The 19666-nt window shown below is 42.0% G+C and overlaps 3 protein-coding genes across 3 annotated transcripts; all 3 read right to left on the reverse strand.

Annotated features, from left to right (window-relative positions):
• Positions 1-293: 293 nt before the first annotated feature.
• Positions 294-2474, reverse strand: LOC101158866 (peptidyl-prolyl cis-trans isomerase FKBP14). Its single transcript, XM_004073847.4, has 4 exons — positions 2172-2474; positions 1424-1575; positions 866-993; positions 294-663 (listed from the first exon to the last, which is right to left on the reverse strand). Exons 1-4 carry the CDS (start codon positions 2363-2365, stop codon positions 505-507), a joined length of 633 nt encoding a protein of 210 aa, XP_004073895.1. The 5' UTR covers positions 2366-2474; the 3' UTR covers positions 294-504.
• An 850-nt stretch (positions 2475-3324) lies between these two features.
• LOC105355092 lies at positions 3325-6268 on the reverse strand. The gene has a single exon (XM_023959913.1). The coding sequence runs from the start codon at positions 6173-6175 to the stop codon at positions 3416-3418; it is 2760 nt and encodes a 919-aa protein (XP_023815681.1). The 5' UTR covers positions 6176-6268; the 3' UTR covers positions 3325-3415.
• Positions 6269-7238: 970 nt separating this feature from the next.
• On the reverse strand, positions 7239-17169 carry LOC101171843 (acetylcholinesterase collagenic tail peptide). The gene is made up of 18 exons (XM_011480866.3): positions 17001-17169; positions 16536-16639; positions 16322-16455; positions 16131-16250; positions 15953-15997; positions 15824-15850; positions 15006-15077; positions 14801-14863; positions 14699-14725; positions 14140-14184; positions 13149-13184; positions 12982-13062; positions 12224-12320; positions 10430-10566; positions 10236-10355; positions 9957-10086; positions 9538-9640; positions 7239-7976 (listed from the first exon to the last, which is right to left on the reverse strand). The coding sequence occupies exons 2-18, from the start codon at positions 16636-16638 to the stop codon at positions 7907-7909; spliced, it is 1410 nt and encodes a 469-aa protein (XP_011479168.1). The 5' UTR covers position 16639; positions 17001-17169; the 3' UTR covers positions 7239-7906.
• Between the last annotated feature and the right edge of the window lie 2497 nt (positions 17170-19666).

Raw genomic sequence — 19666 nt, forward strand, 5'->3', positions numbered from 1 at the left:
GTGCAGTTGTTTTCTTATGGTCATGTGCTGCACCCTGCTGGTTAAATTTTAGTATAACAACTGCATAAATCCAAGTGTTAATAAAAAAAAGTTTTTTTTTTTTTTACAGTCCACAACCATCAACACTCAATCTGATAGGTGTATTATTGTCACATTATGTGAAGAAAGACATTTGTTCTGGCTATGAGAAATATGCATTTTTGTAAAAAGAAAATACAGCTGTGATATGTAAATGTAATAAAATGAATTGTACATTGTTTTTTTTGTTTTTTTATAAAAGAAACACATTAAACAAAGCTTTTAACATTTTTAGTAGCAAGTTTTTTTAACAAAAGATTTAACAGGTTGCACTGGCATTAATAATGCATGGACATCCGCAGATAATACAAATGATGTACTAATATTTCAATCACATTCATTTAAGTGTGACTCTGGAGTATTAGTAGAGACCAAAAACAAATCTTGAAAAACGTAACTGTACAGCCAGCGTCACACACTCATTCTTTACAGTTCATCATGTTTGTATGTGAATTCTCTGGAGGATATAAAGCCATCCTTGTTCTTATCCTCTCTGATGAAAATGTCATTGGCCATCTCTTCATGAAGAGTATCATTGGGAGGGTGGCCATGACGCTCAAACTCCTTCTTCAGATATTCTTTAACCTGGAAGACATGAAAGGTGAGGTACTTTCATGTACAGTAGACACATTCAAAAAGGATAGAAATCTACTATACAATAACTGTTAACCTCTGTTTTATTCAAATACAACAGGATAACAAGAAATCCCAGCATGTTATAATGGATACCTATAGTTTTACTGGAAAAACGATCAGTTGTTCTCGACCTAGTTTACATGGACTTCACCTCATGTTTGGAGAGTCTCCAGTCATCGTTCAGGTCCATCTCTTGGAAGGACTCGTGCGATCTTGGTCCATTTCTGATTTCAACCAGTTCTATTTTGAAAGTCAGCGTAGTCTTTGGAGGAATTTTACCTGATGGCAGACAATGCAAGTCAACAAGTCAAACATTCAAATAAAACCAAGCTGCCAGAGATCCGTGGGAGTGTTACATGTACATTTTCAACAATGTTTTGCCCCAAATAAGAGCAGCTATCTTTGTTCTGGCTAACACAACCTACTTGGAACAGAAATTGAAAGATTTTTAGAGATGGTGGTGCTTACCAGAGTAGAGAACAACAAAGCTCCCATGCTCCAAGCAGACTAAAGTCACTTTTCATTCAGTGTAGAACTCCCATGATGCCATTCGAAACAAAACAAACACTTTTGACATGCTTCACGTCCATTTAATGCCTCACGTGTTGAGTTTGGTTTGGGGAGAAGGAGCATTTTCAAGTAGTTGATGTGACCGATAAGTCCATCCTCATGCAGTAGAGCAAAGTCTGTAGAAAAGAGAAATGAGTACCTTTCCCTTCCTCCCCATAGGCCAGAGATGGTGGGATTACCAGCTTCCTCTGCTCTCCAGCGCACATGTCCCTCAGGCCCAGATCCCAGCCTTTTATTCCTTCTTTGATGCCCAGCGTGAACCACACTGGCTGTTTGTCACCAATAGTTCGACTGGTGGGAAACACAAACAAATTGATGCAAAAATAGAATGTTTGTTATGCTGATTAAACACTAAAGGGGGCACAGGGATCACTCAAGTAATTTTTCATAGCCTGTGTAGATTTTGGAGAATTATTTTAACATGACCAGCACTCGAGGCCTAGATCATGGACTGTATGGTCTATACAGGCACTGGCAAGGGGGTGCAATGCCCCCTACAAATGTGGTGAACCACAAAAGTCCACAATTTACTAAAGAAATAAAAATGACAGAAAAGACCCCAAAAAAAGTAAAATAAAAGAAAATTTTAGAAGTATCCTACAAACAACTATTTCAGCATAGTGTGAAAAATATTAAAATTCAAAATATTATATTTGCTTGATTTCAAACGTACCTCTCTAACCTTGTCTTTGTGATTCATTCTGGATGATGTTTAAAAAGGTTTGTTGGGGTTTCTGGACTCGCGCTTAGACTTGTGTCACGTGACACCAACCAACAGACGCTTTTTTTTTTTTTTTTTTTTTTTGGAGCAACAGCACCAACACCATTAGCGAAAGGAAAACATTTAATAACCATTACTCAGAGTGTTAGTCTACAAAATCCGTTACCTGGAGAGCAACAACGTCCCGTTCTCAAAGTATGCTTCATGGTGCAGAAGGAGAAGGTCTCCGTTTTTGGACTTCCGGTGACAGATGAAAGGTTTGTGCAGAACTTCCATTTTCATCTCCGCTTCGGGCGCTCCCGCCCCGCTGACGGACACCAACAGCCAGCTGCACCACCAGCTCAACACGGACAGCAACATGTATGAAAACGCGGCTCCTTAATACCCAAAAGTCCGAAAGTAAACCGATAGAATCAAGCACAGTTAGGCATCTACGTGGCAGAGACGCCCCGCCCCCTTTCTGCGTGTTGCTGCAGGTCGCTTTATTTTAATTGGTTACATCATTCCTTAGCTCCACCCACAAACACTCACGTTTGATTTAGGTTGCGTCCCTTTTAAAGTCCCACTCTGGTCATCTTTCATTTTCAAATTGCTCCCAGTGGTCTTTTAATTATGATTATTCCATGTAGGACCTAAATAGAAAAACATCTGTGTCAGTTTCTAGGACATAGTCTCAGCAGAGAAGCAGGAGTTCGTTAAAAATTCACTTGTGAGAGGTGACTAAGCCTTCTCAGTCTTCGGTACAAAAATCTGGAATGAATTGCCCCTGTACCTCAGACAGAAAGACTCACTCTGTATTTTTAAATCTGCTCTTAAAACATATTTTTTCACTTTGGCTTTTAATTGAGTTGGAATCCGGACCTATTTTATGTGTTTTATGCTTGTACATGAAACATCTCATGGATGCACTGGGACGCATCCTCAGTGATGTATCCTGAGGTCATCGGGTGTTTCGGGTCTCACAACATCATACACCCTCACCCAGGCGACCCAGCCGGGGTTGATCAGACCCCGACTTGCGTCCCAGCAGCAGACCACGGATCAGCCCTCTTCATCCACAGCCACCTCGTGGCCTTCTCTGCGGCTTCGCACACAGATTGAATGGCCCTCTTTTTGGCCGCCCCTGTGATGCCTAAACGGCAGAGGACTTTACAAAGGGAACGTCCCGCAAAGCCTCTACAGCCAACTTCTACAGGCTCATAGAATGTTTTCCAGCCTCTTTCCCTGCACCCCTCAACCAGTTCCTGGTACTTAGCGCGTTTCCTCTCGTTTGCTTCCTCCATACGCTCTTCCCAGGGCACCGTGAGTTCCAGCATGATCAGATGTTTTGAAGTCTCCGAGATTAATAACATATCTGGGCGGAGATTTGTTCTCACAATGTGCTGAGGGAACCTTAGCTGTTTTTCTAGGTCAACCTGCAGCTGCCAGTCCAAGGCTCTGTGGAGAAGGCTTGTCGGTAATTGTTTTCGCACATGAGGTTTTTCCCCAGCTTTGATGAAGGGTACTGCCTTCTTTGGAGCGCGCTGGTTTTTGCTGGCTTTTTATGGCTGAGGCTAAACTCTCAGCAAGTGCTTTAAGCACCTGGTCATGGCGCCAGCGGTAGCGACCATCAGCCAGAGCCCTTGGGCAGCTGCTAAGGAGATGTTCTAATGAGCCCCTCCCAGAGCAAAGGAGGCAGGATGGCATTTCACTCTTTCCCCAGACATGGAGGTTTGCTGGGCTTGGCAGGACATCATAGACAGCTTGTACCAGGAAACGGACCCGATGGAAGTCTGCCTGCAAGATGTCTGCCCAGCTAATCCTGCGCTGCAGTGTACTCTCCCACCTAGTCCATGCTCCCTGCTGCCGAAGACCCGTCAACCTGCTCGCTCGCTCTTCCTCCACACCTGCTCTGACCTCTTCTTGGAGTAGACGGTGTCTTTCCTTGCCATGGGCCTGGCTGACCACAGTCTTTGGGAGGTAGCCCAAGCCCGCTCTGCCTGTTGCCACGGTGCCCACCAGTGCCTTTTGTCTCAGACGTGACTCTGCCTCCTCCACTGCTTTTCCAGCCTTCCATTTTCTTCCTGTCCTCACTTCAATGCCCGCTGCTGACACCTTGCCATCTCTGGAGTCTCTATAATGTAGGACTTCCCTGGTGCGTACCACCATAAATTCTTCTGTGAGGCCACTGAAGGGCAATTGCAGGACATTACTTGTCCCATACAACGCCGAGCTGGTAAGACACCGTGGAAGGCCCAGCCACCTCCGAAGAAAGCCACTGATCTTCTTTTCTAGGGACTCTACTGTTGTCATTGGGACTGCATAGACCAGCAAGGGCCACAAGACTCTAGGCAGGATGGAATGCTGATAGATCCAAGCTTTAAATCTACCCGGCAGACCAGACTTGTCTACCTTAGTGAGCCATACTCCAAGTTCTTTGTTGGACTTCTGGATGGCAGCAGCATCTTTTAGGCTTGAGTCGAAAAACTTCCCCAAACTCTTAACTGGTTGTTCAGTGATGGTCGGGATGGCCGTCCCTGAGATGGAAAACCGGAACTTGTCAACCACTTTCCCCCTCTTCAGCACCATGGACCTTGACTTTGAAGGCTTAAAACTCATCCTTGCCCAGGTGATGAGTTTCTCCAGACCTTTTAAGATCCACCTGCTCCCTGGGACCGATGACGTTGTGATGGTAAGGTCATCCATATAGGCTCTTATGGGGGGCTGTCGTACACCTGACTTGGTTAGGGGCCCTCTGCATTCCACCTCAGCTGCCTTAACCACCATGTTCATGGCAAGAGCGAAAAGGATAACAGAGATGGTACAGCCTGTGATTATTCCTTTCCCAATTCGATGCCAGTCAGATTTTCCTGAACCAGAAGTGACCCGCATCCTGAAGTTATTGTAATAATCCACGATCAGGTCCTTGATCTTACTGGGAACATGATGGAGGTGTAAGGCGAGCTCAACCAGCTTGTGTGGAATTGATCCATAGGCATTGGCCAGGTCCAACCACAAAACAGCTAGGTCACCTTTGTTCTCATGTGCTTCTCTGATGAGTTGTGTAACTACACCAGTATGCTCCAAGCAGCCGGGTGCTCCAGGAATCCCCCCCTTCTGCACCGAAGGGTCGATGTAGTCATTTTTGAGGAGGAACTCTGTCAGTCTGCGTGAAACGATGCTGAAAAACACCTTCCCTTCAACACTCAGCAACGAAATGGTTCGAAACTGGTTGATGTTTTTCGAGTTCTCCTCTTTGGGGATCCACACTCCCTCAGCCCACCTCCACTGGTCAGGAACTCTTCCTCTCCGCCAAATCACCCTTAGGATCTTCCACAGGTGTCTGAGAAGTTGTGGACAGCGTTTATATGCTACGTAAGGTACACCACTGGGGCCTGGGGTAGATGCCGAGCGAGCTGCCTTGATGATCTCCTCAACCTCCTTCAGGCTTGGCTCCTTCAGATTGAACTCAATTGTAGGTGGGGCTGGCTTAATTAGAGCTTTGTTGGGCTCCAGTTCTTGCTCTCTCAGGGGATCACTCAATGTGTCCTGGAGGAATTGGTTCACTTCCTCTGTTGAGCACTCAAGCTGACCACTGCGCTTGTCCCCAAGCAGTTTCTTTGTGAAGCCGAAGGGATTGGCGATGAAGGCTGCACGCTTCCTGGCTCTCTCTCTACCCCGTCTCCGGTGCCACTCAGCTCTGCGTAGGCTCGTCAGCTGCTTTCGCAGGATGTTTTTCAGCTCTGATAATGATTGTTTTTCCTCCTCAGTAGCTTTCTTGTGGTGTTTCTTGAGGGTGCGCAGCTCCTGACGCAGGTGATGTATCTTAGTAGCCCTGCGGTTCCTGGTGTAGGGGGTATGCTTGGTCTGTCCTTTCTCTATGTGGCCAAATCTCTCTGAAGCATAGCTAACTATGATGGTAGTCATCGTTTGGAGTCGGCTCTCAGCATCTCCTTTGGCTGCGGCTTGGATGATGTTGGACACATCCTCATCAAACTGGCGCCACTCACTCAGTTTTTTGGCTGGGGGCCACTTAATCCGCTGCTGCAGAACTACTCTGCTGGGGTTGGGAGGCTTTGGTACGTGGAGGGACTGGGCTCTGTGGGTTGCCTCCTGGCCGGGCTCCTCCTGCGTCTCACCAGGTTCAAGACCTGTGCGTTGCACCTCACTTTCCCGCTCCAAGCATTTCATTCTGGCCTGATGGATTTTTAGGCCTCGATGATTCTTGCACAGCTTTCCGCAAATACATATCACGTTTGTCGTTTGTCCGTTTGCATGAGTTCTTAACCTTAGGTCCGTCCGGATGGAGATCTTTATATTGTCATGTGATTTTATTAATTTTTGTTTTGTTCAGCACTTGTTCTGTTAAAAGCGCTTTATAAATAAAGTTGAGTTGAGTTGAGTTGTGAGTTGAAGGCGGGACTGTTGGCACCGAGCAACCCCGCCCCCACTTCGCCTCCCCAATGCTGAGAGCCCTCTGTTTACACCATGGACTGAAAAAGAGAAAACTGGACTGAGCGGCTGTGACGTCACTCATAGAAAATGCCTTACTTTCGGCTCCAGCAAAATGAAGCCAATTCAGTCTCTATTTATCCGTGATACAGACGTCGGCATGTTGGAGCCATTCGACAGTGATTGGTCCGAGTGGTCTGATTCAGCGTTTCTGGCATGTTCGAAGTCCACACCCCCTTCCACTGAAATCAGCTTTAGGAGAATCTGTCAAACGTATGAGGGGGGCCCAGTGGGCACCGCTTTTACTGAGGCATCTGATTGGTAGGTTTATAACTTTTAAACACGCGATAAGGAAGCCAGCTCGCGGGTACTTCCTTGAAACGTGAGGGGGTAGGAATCGCTCTGTCCAGATCTATTATACAGTCAATGGTTTACATGCTCTCCTCCTACAGCCCCTTCTAACCCCAACTTAACATTAAAAGTGCAACAAAAATGGCGAGCAATATTAGAGCTTTCCAGCCATATGGTTTTGATCCATATGTCAGCTCGGACGAGGAAAACAAAGACGTTGATGGATGTATTTGTTTGCAAGGCGATGCATCAGAATGGAGCGGAGGAGGGAGTTTGTGGCACGTATTTTCTTCATAACAAATACGATCTTTTTCAAACAGCATGTTTACGTCTGTTTGGGATTCACAACGATTTGATTGATGAAATACTCAGAAATGCCAATTGAAGCCTAATTATCTTAAAATATGTTCTCCATTGTGAGAAAAATGCAGCAGGAACTGGTTAAAAACACGATTTTCATCAGACTGGTTCTTTATATCAGCTTTATTAAATTAACTGTCATGCAACAACATATTTAGTGCATGCTGTTTGTACAATGATAAAAATGTTTTTTTCTAAAATACATGCGTTCTTTTCACTAAATTATTTGCACCAAACCATCGAGGTGTTCATAAATTTACTTCAACTCATCTGATAATAAGACTCAGGTCACTGAAACATCTTTACGTGCAATATCACAACATTGCACTTGACAATTATGTTTTGTAAGACATTGCACAGGACTAAATACATTCATACATCCCTGATGTGCATACAACAGTACTTAGATCTATACAGTATAATGTGTAGTTTTTTGTGTCTTGCATTCAAGAAGACATAGCTTATTTCTGCATTAACAGTCATCAAGTCATAAGCATTGTAACTTTTTCATGATACAATCATTAACTGGTTTATTCATTTGCTCTGTCTCCACAGTCTGTAACAGTGCTGAAGCCAGTGGTGTGACAGTTGAAGATTAAACCCAAGCTGATTTTAAAACTGACCCCTGTGACTGATGCATGGCTCCAAGCAGGTCATCAAAGGTGGAGAAATACAGAAGAAATCTGAAGATTATCCCCCACGATCAGAGTAGCGTAATGCAAAAACGATCCAACGCAGCCACCTTTGTGTCATTTCACTTCAGGTGAAGTACTTGCAGCCAGTTGAATCAATGACACATGAGTCAGAACATCTCAGTTGTCCAAATGATCTTAAAAAGAAACACAAATATTGAGTGTATTTAAGCAGTACAACTTGTAAGCAGACAGTTATTACCACTGTGATATACATTTTGAAATACCTGAACTTGAAATCTCTGACTCTGTTGTCTTAGCAAAAATACAAAACCACTTTTCTAAATGAGTTAATCCCTGCAAATTCTAGTGCAAGAGAGCAAAATTTTGTAAAATCTTACTGGTATTTGCTACAAAACCCATCTGTAAACAACTGTTCTCGTCAAAAATTAATTTATGTGTACTTTCATTTGAAATGATATTACTATTAATATTTTTAATTAAGCTCACAATTTAGAGGAATTAATGGAATTGAGTACATTGTTTAAAGCAGTTCAAAGTCCGGGCCCATGGGCCAAATGTGGCCTGTGTTTAAAATTTCAACCGGCCTGCATAATACACGGCCCCCAGCATTTCCTAAAATCTATGTGTACAATTTCTTTATTGTGGTTAACTAAATTACGTTTCAAGCCGTTGTGAATGGCTGTAACACCGTCTACCTCATTTTTAAAATGTCAATTGTAGATAAAAAAAGTCAACAGTGACAGCCACTACTTCCAGGAGGAGTGGAAATTGGCATATTTTTCATTGCCTTCTGGACAGACTTTTGCAAAATCCTGGAGATGGCCATTATTTTATCTTTAGGTTTATATCCCCAACCCAATGACCAGGTTGAGTTTTACCCCCCCCCCCCCCCCCCCCCCATGTTATCTCTCCCCCCCCGTGTTATACCCTTTCACAGGTTTATCCATTCCTTCACAACCTGGGAAGACTTGCGTTGGTAGCCAATAATTGCTGGTCCTCCTCTCCTGTGTATTGCGTGGGGGACAAGGTTTGGCTGTCCCCCACTGACCTGCCACTCAAGGCTGGATACCAGTGAACCGCAGTCCTAAAAGCTGGGACATTTCTCTGTCTCCAGGATCATTAATACTGTGGTGGTTTAACTGGCTCTTTCTACCACCCTGCGGGTTCACCCTGTGCTTCATGTGTCCAAGCTGAAGCCAGTTAGTGTGACACTTGATTGGAGGATGCTGAGAGTCAAGCAGGGAGTCATTATGTCCCATTTTTTTTAGAGTATTTAGTGTAATCCCACTCTGGATACCTTTTGTAACCCTAATTTGATCCAATCATCTATAACTGCAGTCTTGTCTCCAGGTACAAGTAATGTAAAAGGAGATGCAGAAGATCAATATAAAAAATATATTCTGCCCTCTGTCTTTCATCTGGTCAATTTACATTTTTAATAATCTCTATGACCTAACTCACAAAAAAAATCTGATACAAAAGGTCATCTAAGAAATTTCATGTGATGATGTCAGATGAGGAACAAAAGAGATGCTCGTTTGTTTGCCCCTCACACTTGATGCATTTAAACAATTTCTCCAGTGTGTTACAACACTAGGCAATAGAAATCAATTAAATTAGCAGTAAACAAGATCAATCATTGAAGAATCATTGTGATATCTGTGCTGTCTGACTATGTTATGCTAAAAATGTAAATATTACATGCACATCTAGAGTGATAGGCAGTGAACATACCCAGGAAGATAAGATTTACAGGATAGATAACCAAAGTCCTTTCCGTCGCACTCTTCCATACCCTCGTGTCGGTAACCATCACCGCAGTAGGCCCACTTGCAGTCTGCAGTCCCCAGAAGAAGGTGATGAATGCAGCAGAGATGTAGGGAGGGGAGACATAAGACATTACTAACTTTTTTGGCACTGTAGTCCTTTTCAGTGATGCCAGTACAGCATTTTTCCACTAATTTAATTGAACAGAAGCAGAAAAAAATTGAAAAGCTGGCAGCGAAAGGTAAAGGAGGAGATGCCTGAAAGATCAAGAGGTGCAGTTAATTTCTACTACAAGGTACCTTCTGGTGTTATTCAGCAAAAAAAAAAAAAACTGGTTCTGTATACTTAAAATAATAGCATCAGGATCCAGTCCAATGCAAACTTACTGAGACATGAGTCTGTGGGAATTTGGTTTCCATCGTCACACTCCTCTCCATGCTGGGCCTGTACCTTTCCATCTCCACAAGCACCCACTCTTTCTGGGATTGTTTCAGTAGACTGGAAGGGCTGAAAAGGCTGAAAGAGTTTTGAGAAGTGAAAAAGTTTTAAGAGTTTTCACTCAGCTACAGTCCAGACTGACAGGCCAATGCAAACTCCTTAAACTTTGGTTTGTCTTCCTACATACCATGTAATATCTAACTTTTGGAATACAACTTAGACATCACCTGCAATGGATTCCATCCATCTTTGTCTTTAAAATACAGTATCCCTTGATCTTTCCTTAATGCTATTGCATTGTCTTGATGTAGACGGTTCATCTCTTCCTCACTGCTCAGCACAAATATCTGTACAAAAAAATAAAACATAAACTGATAGAGGATATAGGTTTATTGGGTTCAATGAAAATCTATGGTCTTACAGTGGTGACTTTATTAGAGTCACGCTGAGTGTAGCTGCCAAAAGGGGCATTATGTGGTCTAACAGCACCACCACAGTCACAAAGGCCTGGTGGACCTGGAAGGCCCTTCTCCCCCTTCTCACCCACGAGGAAGACACCTGCAAGACACACACAAATGTTACATTTTAGTTTATATGAATGTGTTTTAAAATTTTGTGTGTAAGGATTCCACAACGGCCATTCCTGCCAGATGGAATGGCAGGAATGCTCAGGCAAAAGGTCCAATTTACTGCCATCAATACAAACCAAACTCCTGCTCTAGTTATACCGGGAGTGGACAACCATTAGCAGGGGGCACTGGACCCCATCATCCTACCTCCCAGAGAACAACCAGAGGGTTTGGTTTAATGCTTTCTACAAATCCACAAAGTACATGTAAACTAAGAAGGGAAATTTCCATTAATCCTCGAATACTCTGTGTAAAGAGTGGAGTTGGTGCGCTGTTCCAGTAGCAAAACCACACTGTTCCCTTGCATATCAGACGTTTAACTATCAGACAAGTCCTGCCCTCCTGTACCCTGAAGTACTCTTACCCAAGGAGTAGTTGGGGCACACCCTCTACTCGTCCAGGTGGACCATCACCCCTGTTTGCCAGTCCATGATGTAAAGATGATGTACTTGATGTGAAGATTATGCTTTATTGGCTTTGTCAAACCAGAACCTTTAAGTTTCCACTGAGTCGGTTTGCTGTCAAGTGTAAAGCAGTTGGAATGAGAATTAGCGCCTCCTAGTTGGAGGCCATGGCTCTTGATTAAAAAAAAGCTTCTGAAACCAAGTGGAGGAGTTTAAGTATCTTTTGTTCTTATTCACACGTAAGCAAAGGATTTACCGTGCAATTGACAGGTGGATAAATACAGCAGCTGAAATATCGATCTGTCGTTGTAATGGAGCTGAGACAAAAGGGAAGGTTCTTAATTTAGTGGTCTATTTATTTTCCAACCCTTACCTATGTTCATGAGCTATTTTATGGAGTTCATGGAAAAGGAAAATATCCTGGATTCAAGCAGCTGAAAATGAGTTTTCTCAGCAGAGTTGCTGGGCATTCTCTCAGAGATGGGGTGAAGTACTTGGTCACCCAAGATAAGCTCAGCATAGAACCACTGTTTCTGCACTCTGAGGGGGTGGCTCGGGCATCTCTTTTAAATGTCTCCTGGACGCCTCCCTGGAAAGGTATTCCAGGAAGAGACCTTAGGCAGACCCAGGGTGCTGGAGGAACAATGTCTCTCGGCTGCCTTGGGAGCCCCTTAGGGTTAATAATAATAATAATGGATTAGATTTATCTGCGCTTTTTCTTGTTCCTCAAAGCGCTTACAGTGTGTCCATTATTCACTCACTCCTCATTCATACTTGGTGATGGTAAGCTACTGTTGTAGACTCAGCTACCCTGGGACAGACTGACAGAGGAGTGGCTGCCAGTTTGCGCCTACGGACCCTCTGACCATCACCGGGATCATTCATGCACATTCACACACCAGTGGAGCCACACTGGAGGCAGGGAGGGTGAAGTGTCTTGCCCAAGGACACAACAACAGCTGGCAGGGGGGGAGCGGGGATCGAACCGCCGACGACCTGCTCTTTCACCTGAGCCACTGCCACCCAGGGTTCCCCCAACAGTACCAGAGAAAGTCTGTGGAGAGAAGCCTGGGCAGTCTTTGCTTTGACTACTGCCCGCGATAAGGATGGCAGGGAAGTTTACACATTTACCCCTGTTCAGAATGAGTGTGATTAGAGGAGAGGTGGATGACTATGCTTTACCTGAAGCAGGAGGTCCAGGTGGTCCTGGATGCCCAATGGGACCTGAAGGTCCTGGGGGTCCCATGAGTCCTGGGGCTCCAGTATGGCCCTTCATGCCCTGTAAAAATCAGAGGAGTAAACATAAAAGATGATCTGATCTGATTTATAGTTAAGACTCAAAAGACTTTATGTATTTGTTTCCAGATTAAAAAAACAAATCTAAAAAAGTAAGCACAGAATGCACAAGCTGTAATTAAACTACTACAATTACTTTAGCACTACAGCGACGAGGATATTAGCCCAGTTTCTTAATTCTCCACTATTACACTCCCCGGTGATTAGAAAAAAAAGCTTTTAAAATAGGCCTACTGTATGTTAAAAACAAAATACGTAATACTTAATAAATACTTACTTAAAGTACTTAAAACATTTATAAACTTTAGTATGTTAATACTAAATACTCAAGTATTACTGTAATTGAAACTCATTTTCAATTACGGTCTTGGGAAAGGTTGCATGCGTCTACATGTGTGCTGATAATTTTAAACACAAACTTGTTTTCTTTTTAGATCCTTGTGTGATCAGACTGCTCATGTGTTTATATCTGTGTCTAGCAAATAAAGAAAAGAATCGCTCCATAAACCTTCAGCCTTTTGCACTAAATTTCTAAATCTGTAAACATCAACTGAATTTGATGTAAAAGTGATGCCACCAAGTGTTTGGAACATGAAATAAACAAAGCTTCTCAGAAACAAATCCTTGTCTGTCTTTTTTTTTACTTGTTTCCCACGTTTTCCCGGACGCCCCGTTGGTCCTCTCCTGCCTGGAGAACCTTGCGCTCCTTTAGGTCCCATCTCACCCTTGAAAAAGACCAAAGGTGAGGGATATTAAACAGTAAATAAATAAGAAACTAGTTTTCTGACTGAGTCTTTGTTATTAGTCTTACCTTCTGTCCAAACATCCCTGGCAAACCAATGGAACCCTGAGCAGACAGAAAAACTGGTTGATTGACAATTCTATTTGAAATCTGATCATGCAATTTGAAAATGCATTTTTTTAATTGACGTTTCAATATGCAATCCAGGCTTGGAATATAAAAATACATTTTGCCATTTAGAATTCAATATGACACTTTTAAAAATAAAATACTAAGTAAAAACAAAATCAATTGCATTCTAAATTGTTTTGTTTTTTAAAAAAAAGTCATGATTCAAATGACAATGCATTTTGCGATTTACAATTCAACATGCAATTGACCATTCATTTTGAAAAGCATTTTGCAGAGTGTAAATCCTAATGCAGATGATCAAATTGCAAATTTAATTGTCAATTGAGAATTGGATGTTACATTGAATTACGATTCTTAAAACCTTCCATACTTTAGGCTCTTGTTTAACCCTTGTGCTATCTTAGATGACCCCACCCTTACATTGACATGTTCTTCCTACCATGAAAAGGTGGATAAATGTGGAAAGATTTCATGTAATCCATGGACACCAGTGAAGATCACCAATCATTGAAGAAAAAAGGTTCAGAGCACTGTCTAGTGGGTCTAGATGACCCAACTCCCAATTTCAAAGTGCCTAGGATAGCACAAGGGTTAAAGACAAAACAGAGGCTGGTAAAATGTTTGACTGTCGTCTTTTATTTTTGGAAAACAAGTCAATGGCATCATCAAGATCATTGATGCTACACTGTTTGTGAATATATCCACGATGGCCTTTATCAGACAAGAAAACACTCAAATCAAGGCTAAAAAAAAAAAAGAAGCATAAATGCTCAAACTAAAATTACTCAAAGAGATTTTGTATCTGAACAACAACAAATATATAGTCTTTGAAAAAGATACAAGGTGCTCCAAGTTTTATCAAACATAAGTACTACAGATTTATCTCAAATGACCTGGTATCAAACCAAAAAAAACATTTTTGTCAAACCTTCTCTCCTTTTGGTCCTGTGAAGCCAGTGTCTCCGCGGGCCCCCTTGTAAAACACACGAATAAATGAATGATAGCAGAAAACGCATTAAAATTATCCCAAAAAGAAAAAAGCTTTTGAAATAGAAAAAAAAACTAACTCTTAAATGTTTGCACACATGTGTAAAATGGTCTGAACAGCAACCAAGACTTTTGCAACGTCCTGCTAAAGTTTGCCTGTGGTTTGGATCAAATTAAAGATCTCTCCAAACCTTAATGAGTTTGCCTACATTAAAGGTACCCATACATGACATTACATTACGTACTTATATTTACAATGTACGTTTTGTAAATTTGTTGTTTGTAAATAAAACGTAAAGGGAAATGTCCTTTTCATACAGTAACTGTGCAATCAGGTTGGAAAGTAACAGAAAAATATACTGAGCAAGTAACATTTTCACTGATATGATATAACTAAAATCAACCCAAACTATGTTTTTCTTCTATGTACAGCATTCAAACTTTCTGTCAGAACAAAAACAACAACAATAAATAATGAGGACATTGTATTTTAAGCTCACCTTGTCACCTTTGTAACCCTGTAAACCCTAAAAAGACAGGAACAGTTAGAGACCAACACCTCCTCTGCATTTGTATGTTTGTGTCACATAGACTTGACTGACCTTCATCCCTGGTGGACCTCGCAGTCCTGGTAAACCCATAAGTCCAGGGTCCCCCTTCTCACCCTTAAATGACAGAAAGGAAATCCACTGTCACTTCTCATAAAATGAATTAGTTATGTAACTGACTATAACGACTTTTGTATCCCAAATCAAGCTTCAGTTGCTTTTTAAAATATCTGCCGGGAGGGAATGTCATGATAGCTACTTTAGGACCCTCTGGACCAGGCAGTCCTGGAAGTCCTTGCTTTCCTGGAAGGCCTGGAGCTCCAGTACGACCCTGTGGAAAAACAAACACCAGTGCAATCACAAAATTGATTCAGCATTGTTTTCTACTGTATGTTTTCTTTCTTTTCATTGATATGTTTCTTCTACACTGATCACTGATCATAATCATAAAAAAGGGTCTCCGACAAAAGTTTTTTATAACAGTACTAAAGATAGGTGGAAAAGTAATAACTTATATTTTGAAATACACTCAACTACAAAAATTCCTCGAAAATCAACAGGGAGGAAGCAGCTTTACATCTCAGTGACACTTTAACAACGTTCGTGCTTGAAGTGTGGCATGCTCTCATTTCGCTGTCTGTCATTAAAACGGCTTCTTCTAGAGGCACTGTGAACCTTCTGTATGAAGGCAGTGATTTATCAGTGAGCAAAAGCACTTAGAGAGATTAAAATGCAGTGCAATGCTGGAGAGGCTGGATCAGCAAGTCTCATGTCCAGCATGAGGGACCCATGGAACCAGGCCAAAAGAATTGAAACCAGAGAAAAAAAGGAGCAGAGATGAACTAAAGAAGAAAAAGGGCTAAAGAAAACATAAAGAACGACAACATTTAGAGATGTTTGCAGTAACAGTGTCCTTAGACAAAAACGCCACAGCTCAACACTAGATTTTCAGAGTGCACCAATAGACAAATCAAATTCTAAAGATTTGAAATGTTTGCACAGGGTAGAAAAATCCAGGTCCTGTTATTCCAAAGACATCTGAAATGGGGTTCCAGACAGACAGGAAGTGCTGCACACCTTTGTTCCTGGACGTCCAATTTCTCCCTTAAGAAGCACAAATGAATAGAGGAAAAAGGGATGAGGACAAGGTTGAAAGCACTATCAAAATACAATATTTAAAAAAAGATGAATCCTAAAAGCACACACCATCTCCCCTTTTGGCCCTCTTATGCCAGGTAATCCAGTTTGACCCTAAAACATATTTCACCATATTCATACTCATTTCTCCAACATTGCACAGACTATTGTAGGTTTTTTGCTGTTGTATGAACCACATTTCCATCCACTGATAATCAGACTGTAAAAAAAATCACATGAATTTCACCTCAGGTCCGTGTGGTCCTGGAGGACCTGGTGGTCCTGGTGGACAACCATGTGACACATCCTTTTCTTTTTTCTGGACCTCTTCTCCTTCAATGCTTGGTTCTAACAGGCTTATAATGTCCTTCAAACCAAAACCAGAGATAAACAGTTTTGTTGCATGACAGTAGACATATGGATTATAGGAATACTTACAGGACTGCCCCGTTTCCAAAGTTTAGGTGGGGGAGGGAAGAGTGGTGGTGGAGGAGGCGCCGTGAGACAACATGGGTCAAACCTCGACAGCTCATCTGGGACATACATCACTGGCAGTGTGCCCCTCTGCACCCCTGCGGTTTCACAGCCAGGGCAACATGTTTCCCCCCTGTAACACTCAGATCTGCTGCAGGTTCAAAGCTGCAGGTCTTACCTGAGCGGGCCGAGAGGAAGCTGTCCATGTACGAGTGATGGAAAAGGCCCCATGCAGGACACAGCAGGAGTTGGACGGACACAGCAATTTTTACCAGCTCCATTCTGTGAATTTGCATAAATCACAGGGTGATGCAGAAAACCTATGTTTCTGCACCTGGATGGACAGAGTATCACTTCTTGAGAGTGTCTCTGGAGTCTGTGCTCCATCTTTCTCTCTTGTTAGAATGAACTTGTTGAAGCTATGCGCTGCAGCTGCATTTTCAGTCGTGCTGCAGCTTGCCAGAAGTGCATCGACTGACACAAGTCACGTCAGCAATAATGAGAGATTTTAACATTGGTCATGTCCAGTCAGAGGTGCTAAAAGATGCTGACCCAGCCCCTTTATGATCAAAGATCCTCTCCTTTCTTGTTATATTTCTGCAGATATAAACGAATTAAAAAACACCATCAGGATTTTTCTCACCTCCCTCTTGGAATGTGCAGGTGCAGACAGACAGGCTGGCGTCTCTGCAGATCTGTCTGTATCCCCTGAAATCTTTTTTTCCCCCTTCGATGCTGAACAGAGACAGCAGAACCGAGGCAGCTCAGCAAGGATGCTTCAACCTCAGCCGGTCAAATGGATCAGCGGTTCACCCCCCCCCCCCCCCCCCCCCCCCCCCGGTCACGTGGATCAACTTCAGGACTGCTGTCGGATCTGTGATCATAAACGTGCTGAATCCTTATGGCCTCTCTGGAGGAGAAATGGCTCCGCCTGTTGGACCTTTGTAGCAACAACAAATATTGCAAGAGTTGTATTTTTATTTTTCAAAATAAATAAACGCCAGACCTCTGAACATGCGTTTCTATTTTAACCCTAAATGATTACTCATATCATATTGGATACATATATTTCTAAAACCCTTATCTCATTAGCATGATCCAAAATTTAAACTTGATGGCATAAACTTGGTCCATGCTTTAGTTTCTACCATGTAGTACATCGTCACTCAACTAGGAGCAGTAGAAGAGCTCTTCCTGATCATTTTACAAAGTGCTGCAATACGCTGCACACAGTGAGTAGAAGGTCCCCGGTTCAAGTCCCAGCTGGGTGGACACAGAACACCAATGGGGGACCTTTCTGAGTGGAGTTTGTTTGTTCTCCCTGTGCATGCGTGGGTACTCTCCGGGGACTCCAGCTTCCTCCCACCGTCCAAAAACATGCTTCATAGGTTAATTTGATACTGTAAATTGTCCATAGATGAGAATGTGAGAGTTCATGCGTGTGTGATTTGTGGCCCTGTGACAGACTGGCCACCTGTCCAGAGTGTCCCCTGCCTCCGCCCACAAGTGACCGGGAGCCCCCTGACCCCGAAAAGGATAAAACGGGTTTAGAAGATGAATGAATGGCTCCAATACAACATTCTCGTCAGTCATAACATACCTTTTACAGCTAATGAAATATTTTGGTGTTCACATTACCAAAGATAGCAACACAATGGAGGAAATAAACTTAGGTAAAACTTTAGAAAAGTGTAAAGTCAATTTAAACATGTGGTCACGGCATAACATTTCTGTTCTGGACAGAGTGCTTCTCACCAAACTGGAATGTTTATCAAGATTAATTTATCCAGCATTCACTGTCAATTTCTAAGTATGCGGAAAAAGCAATAAACCTGGTCAGAGTCAACTTCATATGGAAAAACAAGACTCATTACTTAAAAAAAGGAACAATAATTCAGGATTACAGTGAAGGTGTACTTTAAGCCATAGAGTTTAAAAGTTTGGATGGTATAATTCAAATTAAATGGCCTTGGGTCTCTTCTAAAAATGGGAGAAATGTTTGGTTTCATATACCTTCCAAACCTTTTTCTCATTTAGGGGGTATCGAGTTAATGATGATCTCATTTGAAGCTTCTTCCAGTAAGTTTAAATTAAATGATAGAAAATAATATAATAATTTGCTGAAAGCAATCCCTAAGGCTTTTGATTCAAATGTCCTCCAGTCTGGTTAATATTGCTAGTTCAACTTTCATCTCTGTTACTTCAAAACGTTCAAACTCATTTAAACGATTGTTGTTTAATAGAATTTCCAACACCTTTTCCCACACCTTAATTACTTCCACAGTAATATACAAAAGAGGACGTATTGAAGTTAAGATCTCTGATTACCATTTTAAAAGAAGTGCTACGAAACACAATACAAGCTAACATTTGTTTTCCTAGTAAAATGCAAAAAACTGAAGGTTGGGTATACTAAAAAAGAAAAATGTTATCATTGGTTTAAGGCTCTAGAATTGTTTCTGGATCCTTTAAGTGTCTGTATTTCACATATATTTTTGTTTGTTTCCTTACAGATCATGTTAATGATTAGAAGACACATCTTCCATCTTCATGATTTTTGTCCAGACTCCTTATTTTCCTCTGAATGTTTGTCATGACCAGCTGTCCTGAGTGGAGGTGATGGCTCAGATAAGCCACACAATCAGTTACATTTTAGCTTAAAAACGTTTTAGATGTAAGGAAAAATAACACAATATTGATAACAAAATCTTCAGACTTATGGACTGTTAATCAGAGAAAAAACAATGTCATGCCGCACACTGGTTTGTAAAATCAAATTCTAACTCACAAAGGCTTCACTGATGCGAGGAGTTAAATAAGACATAATCTGCTGTGGTGATGTAATTTAAAGCCTTCAGACAGAAATGTCCTGTTGTAGGAATCCTTCCTCCACTGAAAGTGTGACAGTCTATTATTGTGGGGCATTTTCAGGCATCCACCATAGTCTGCTGTGCTTTTATAGTTTTAACAATTTTTTTTTTGGATGAATTGTGATCTTCACTGATGTTCATGCATTACATGAAATCCTCTTCACCTTTATCCACCTTTGTCATGGTAGGGAGAACACGTCAATGGAAGAGTGTGGTCAGAGGATAGCACAAGGGTTAAAAAATAATTCTCATGTTTTTGTGAAAGTCTGAAAAGAAAACTCTTTTAGATCACATCTGCGTGTTTGTCTCCTCCTAGTGGCCATCTACTGGAAGTAAAGGCACAGACTTTTTTTTTTTTTTTTTAACCAGACAGGTCTGGTCTTGCTTACTTTGAAATAACTATAATCTTTGAAATAATCTTTATTGGTAAAAATATAAA

Source organism: Oryzias latipes, chromosome 11, assembly GCF_002234675.1.
Source record: "Oryzias latipes chromosome 11, ASM223467v1".
In the NCBI taxonomy this organism is placed as follows: Eukaryota; Metazoa; Chordata; class Actinopteri; order Beloniformes; family Adrianichthyidae; genus Oryzias; species Oryzias latipes.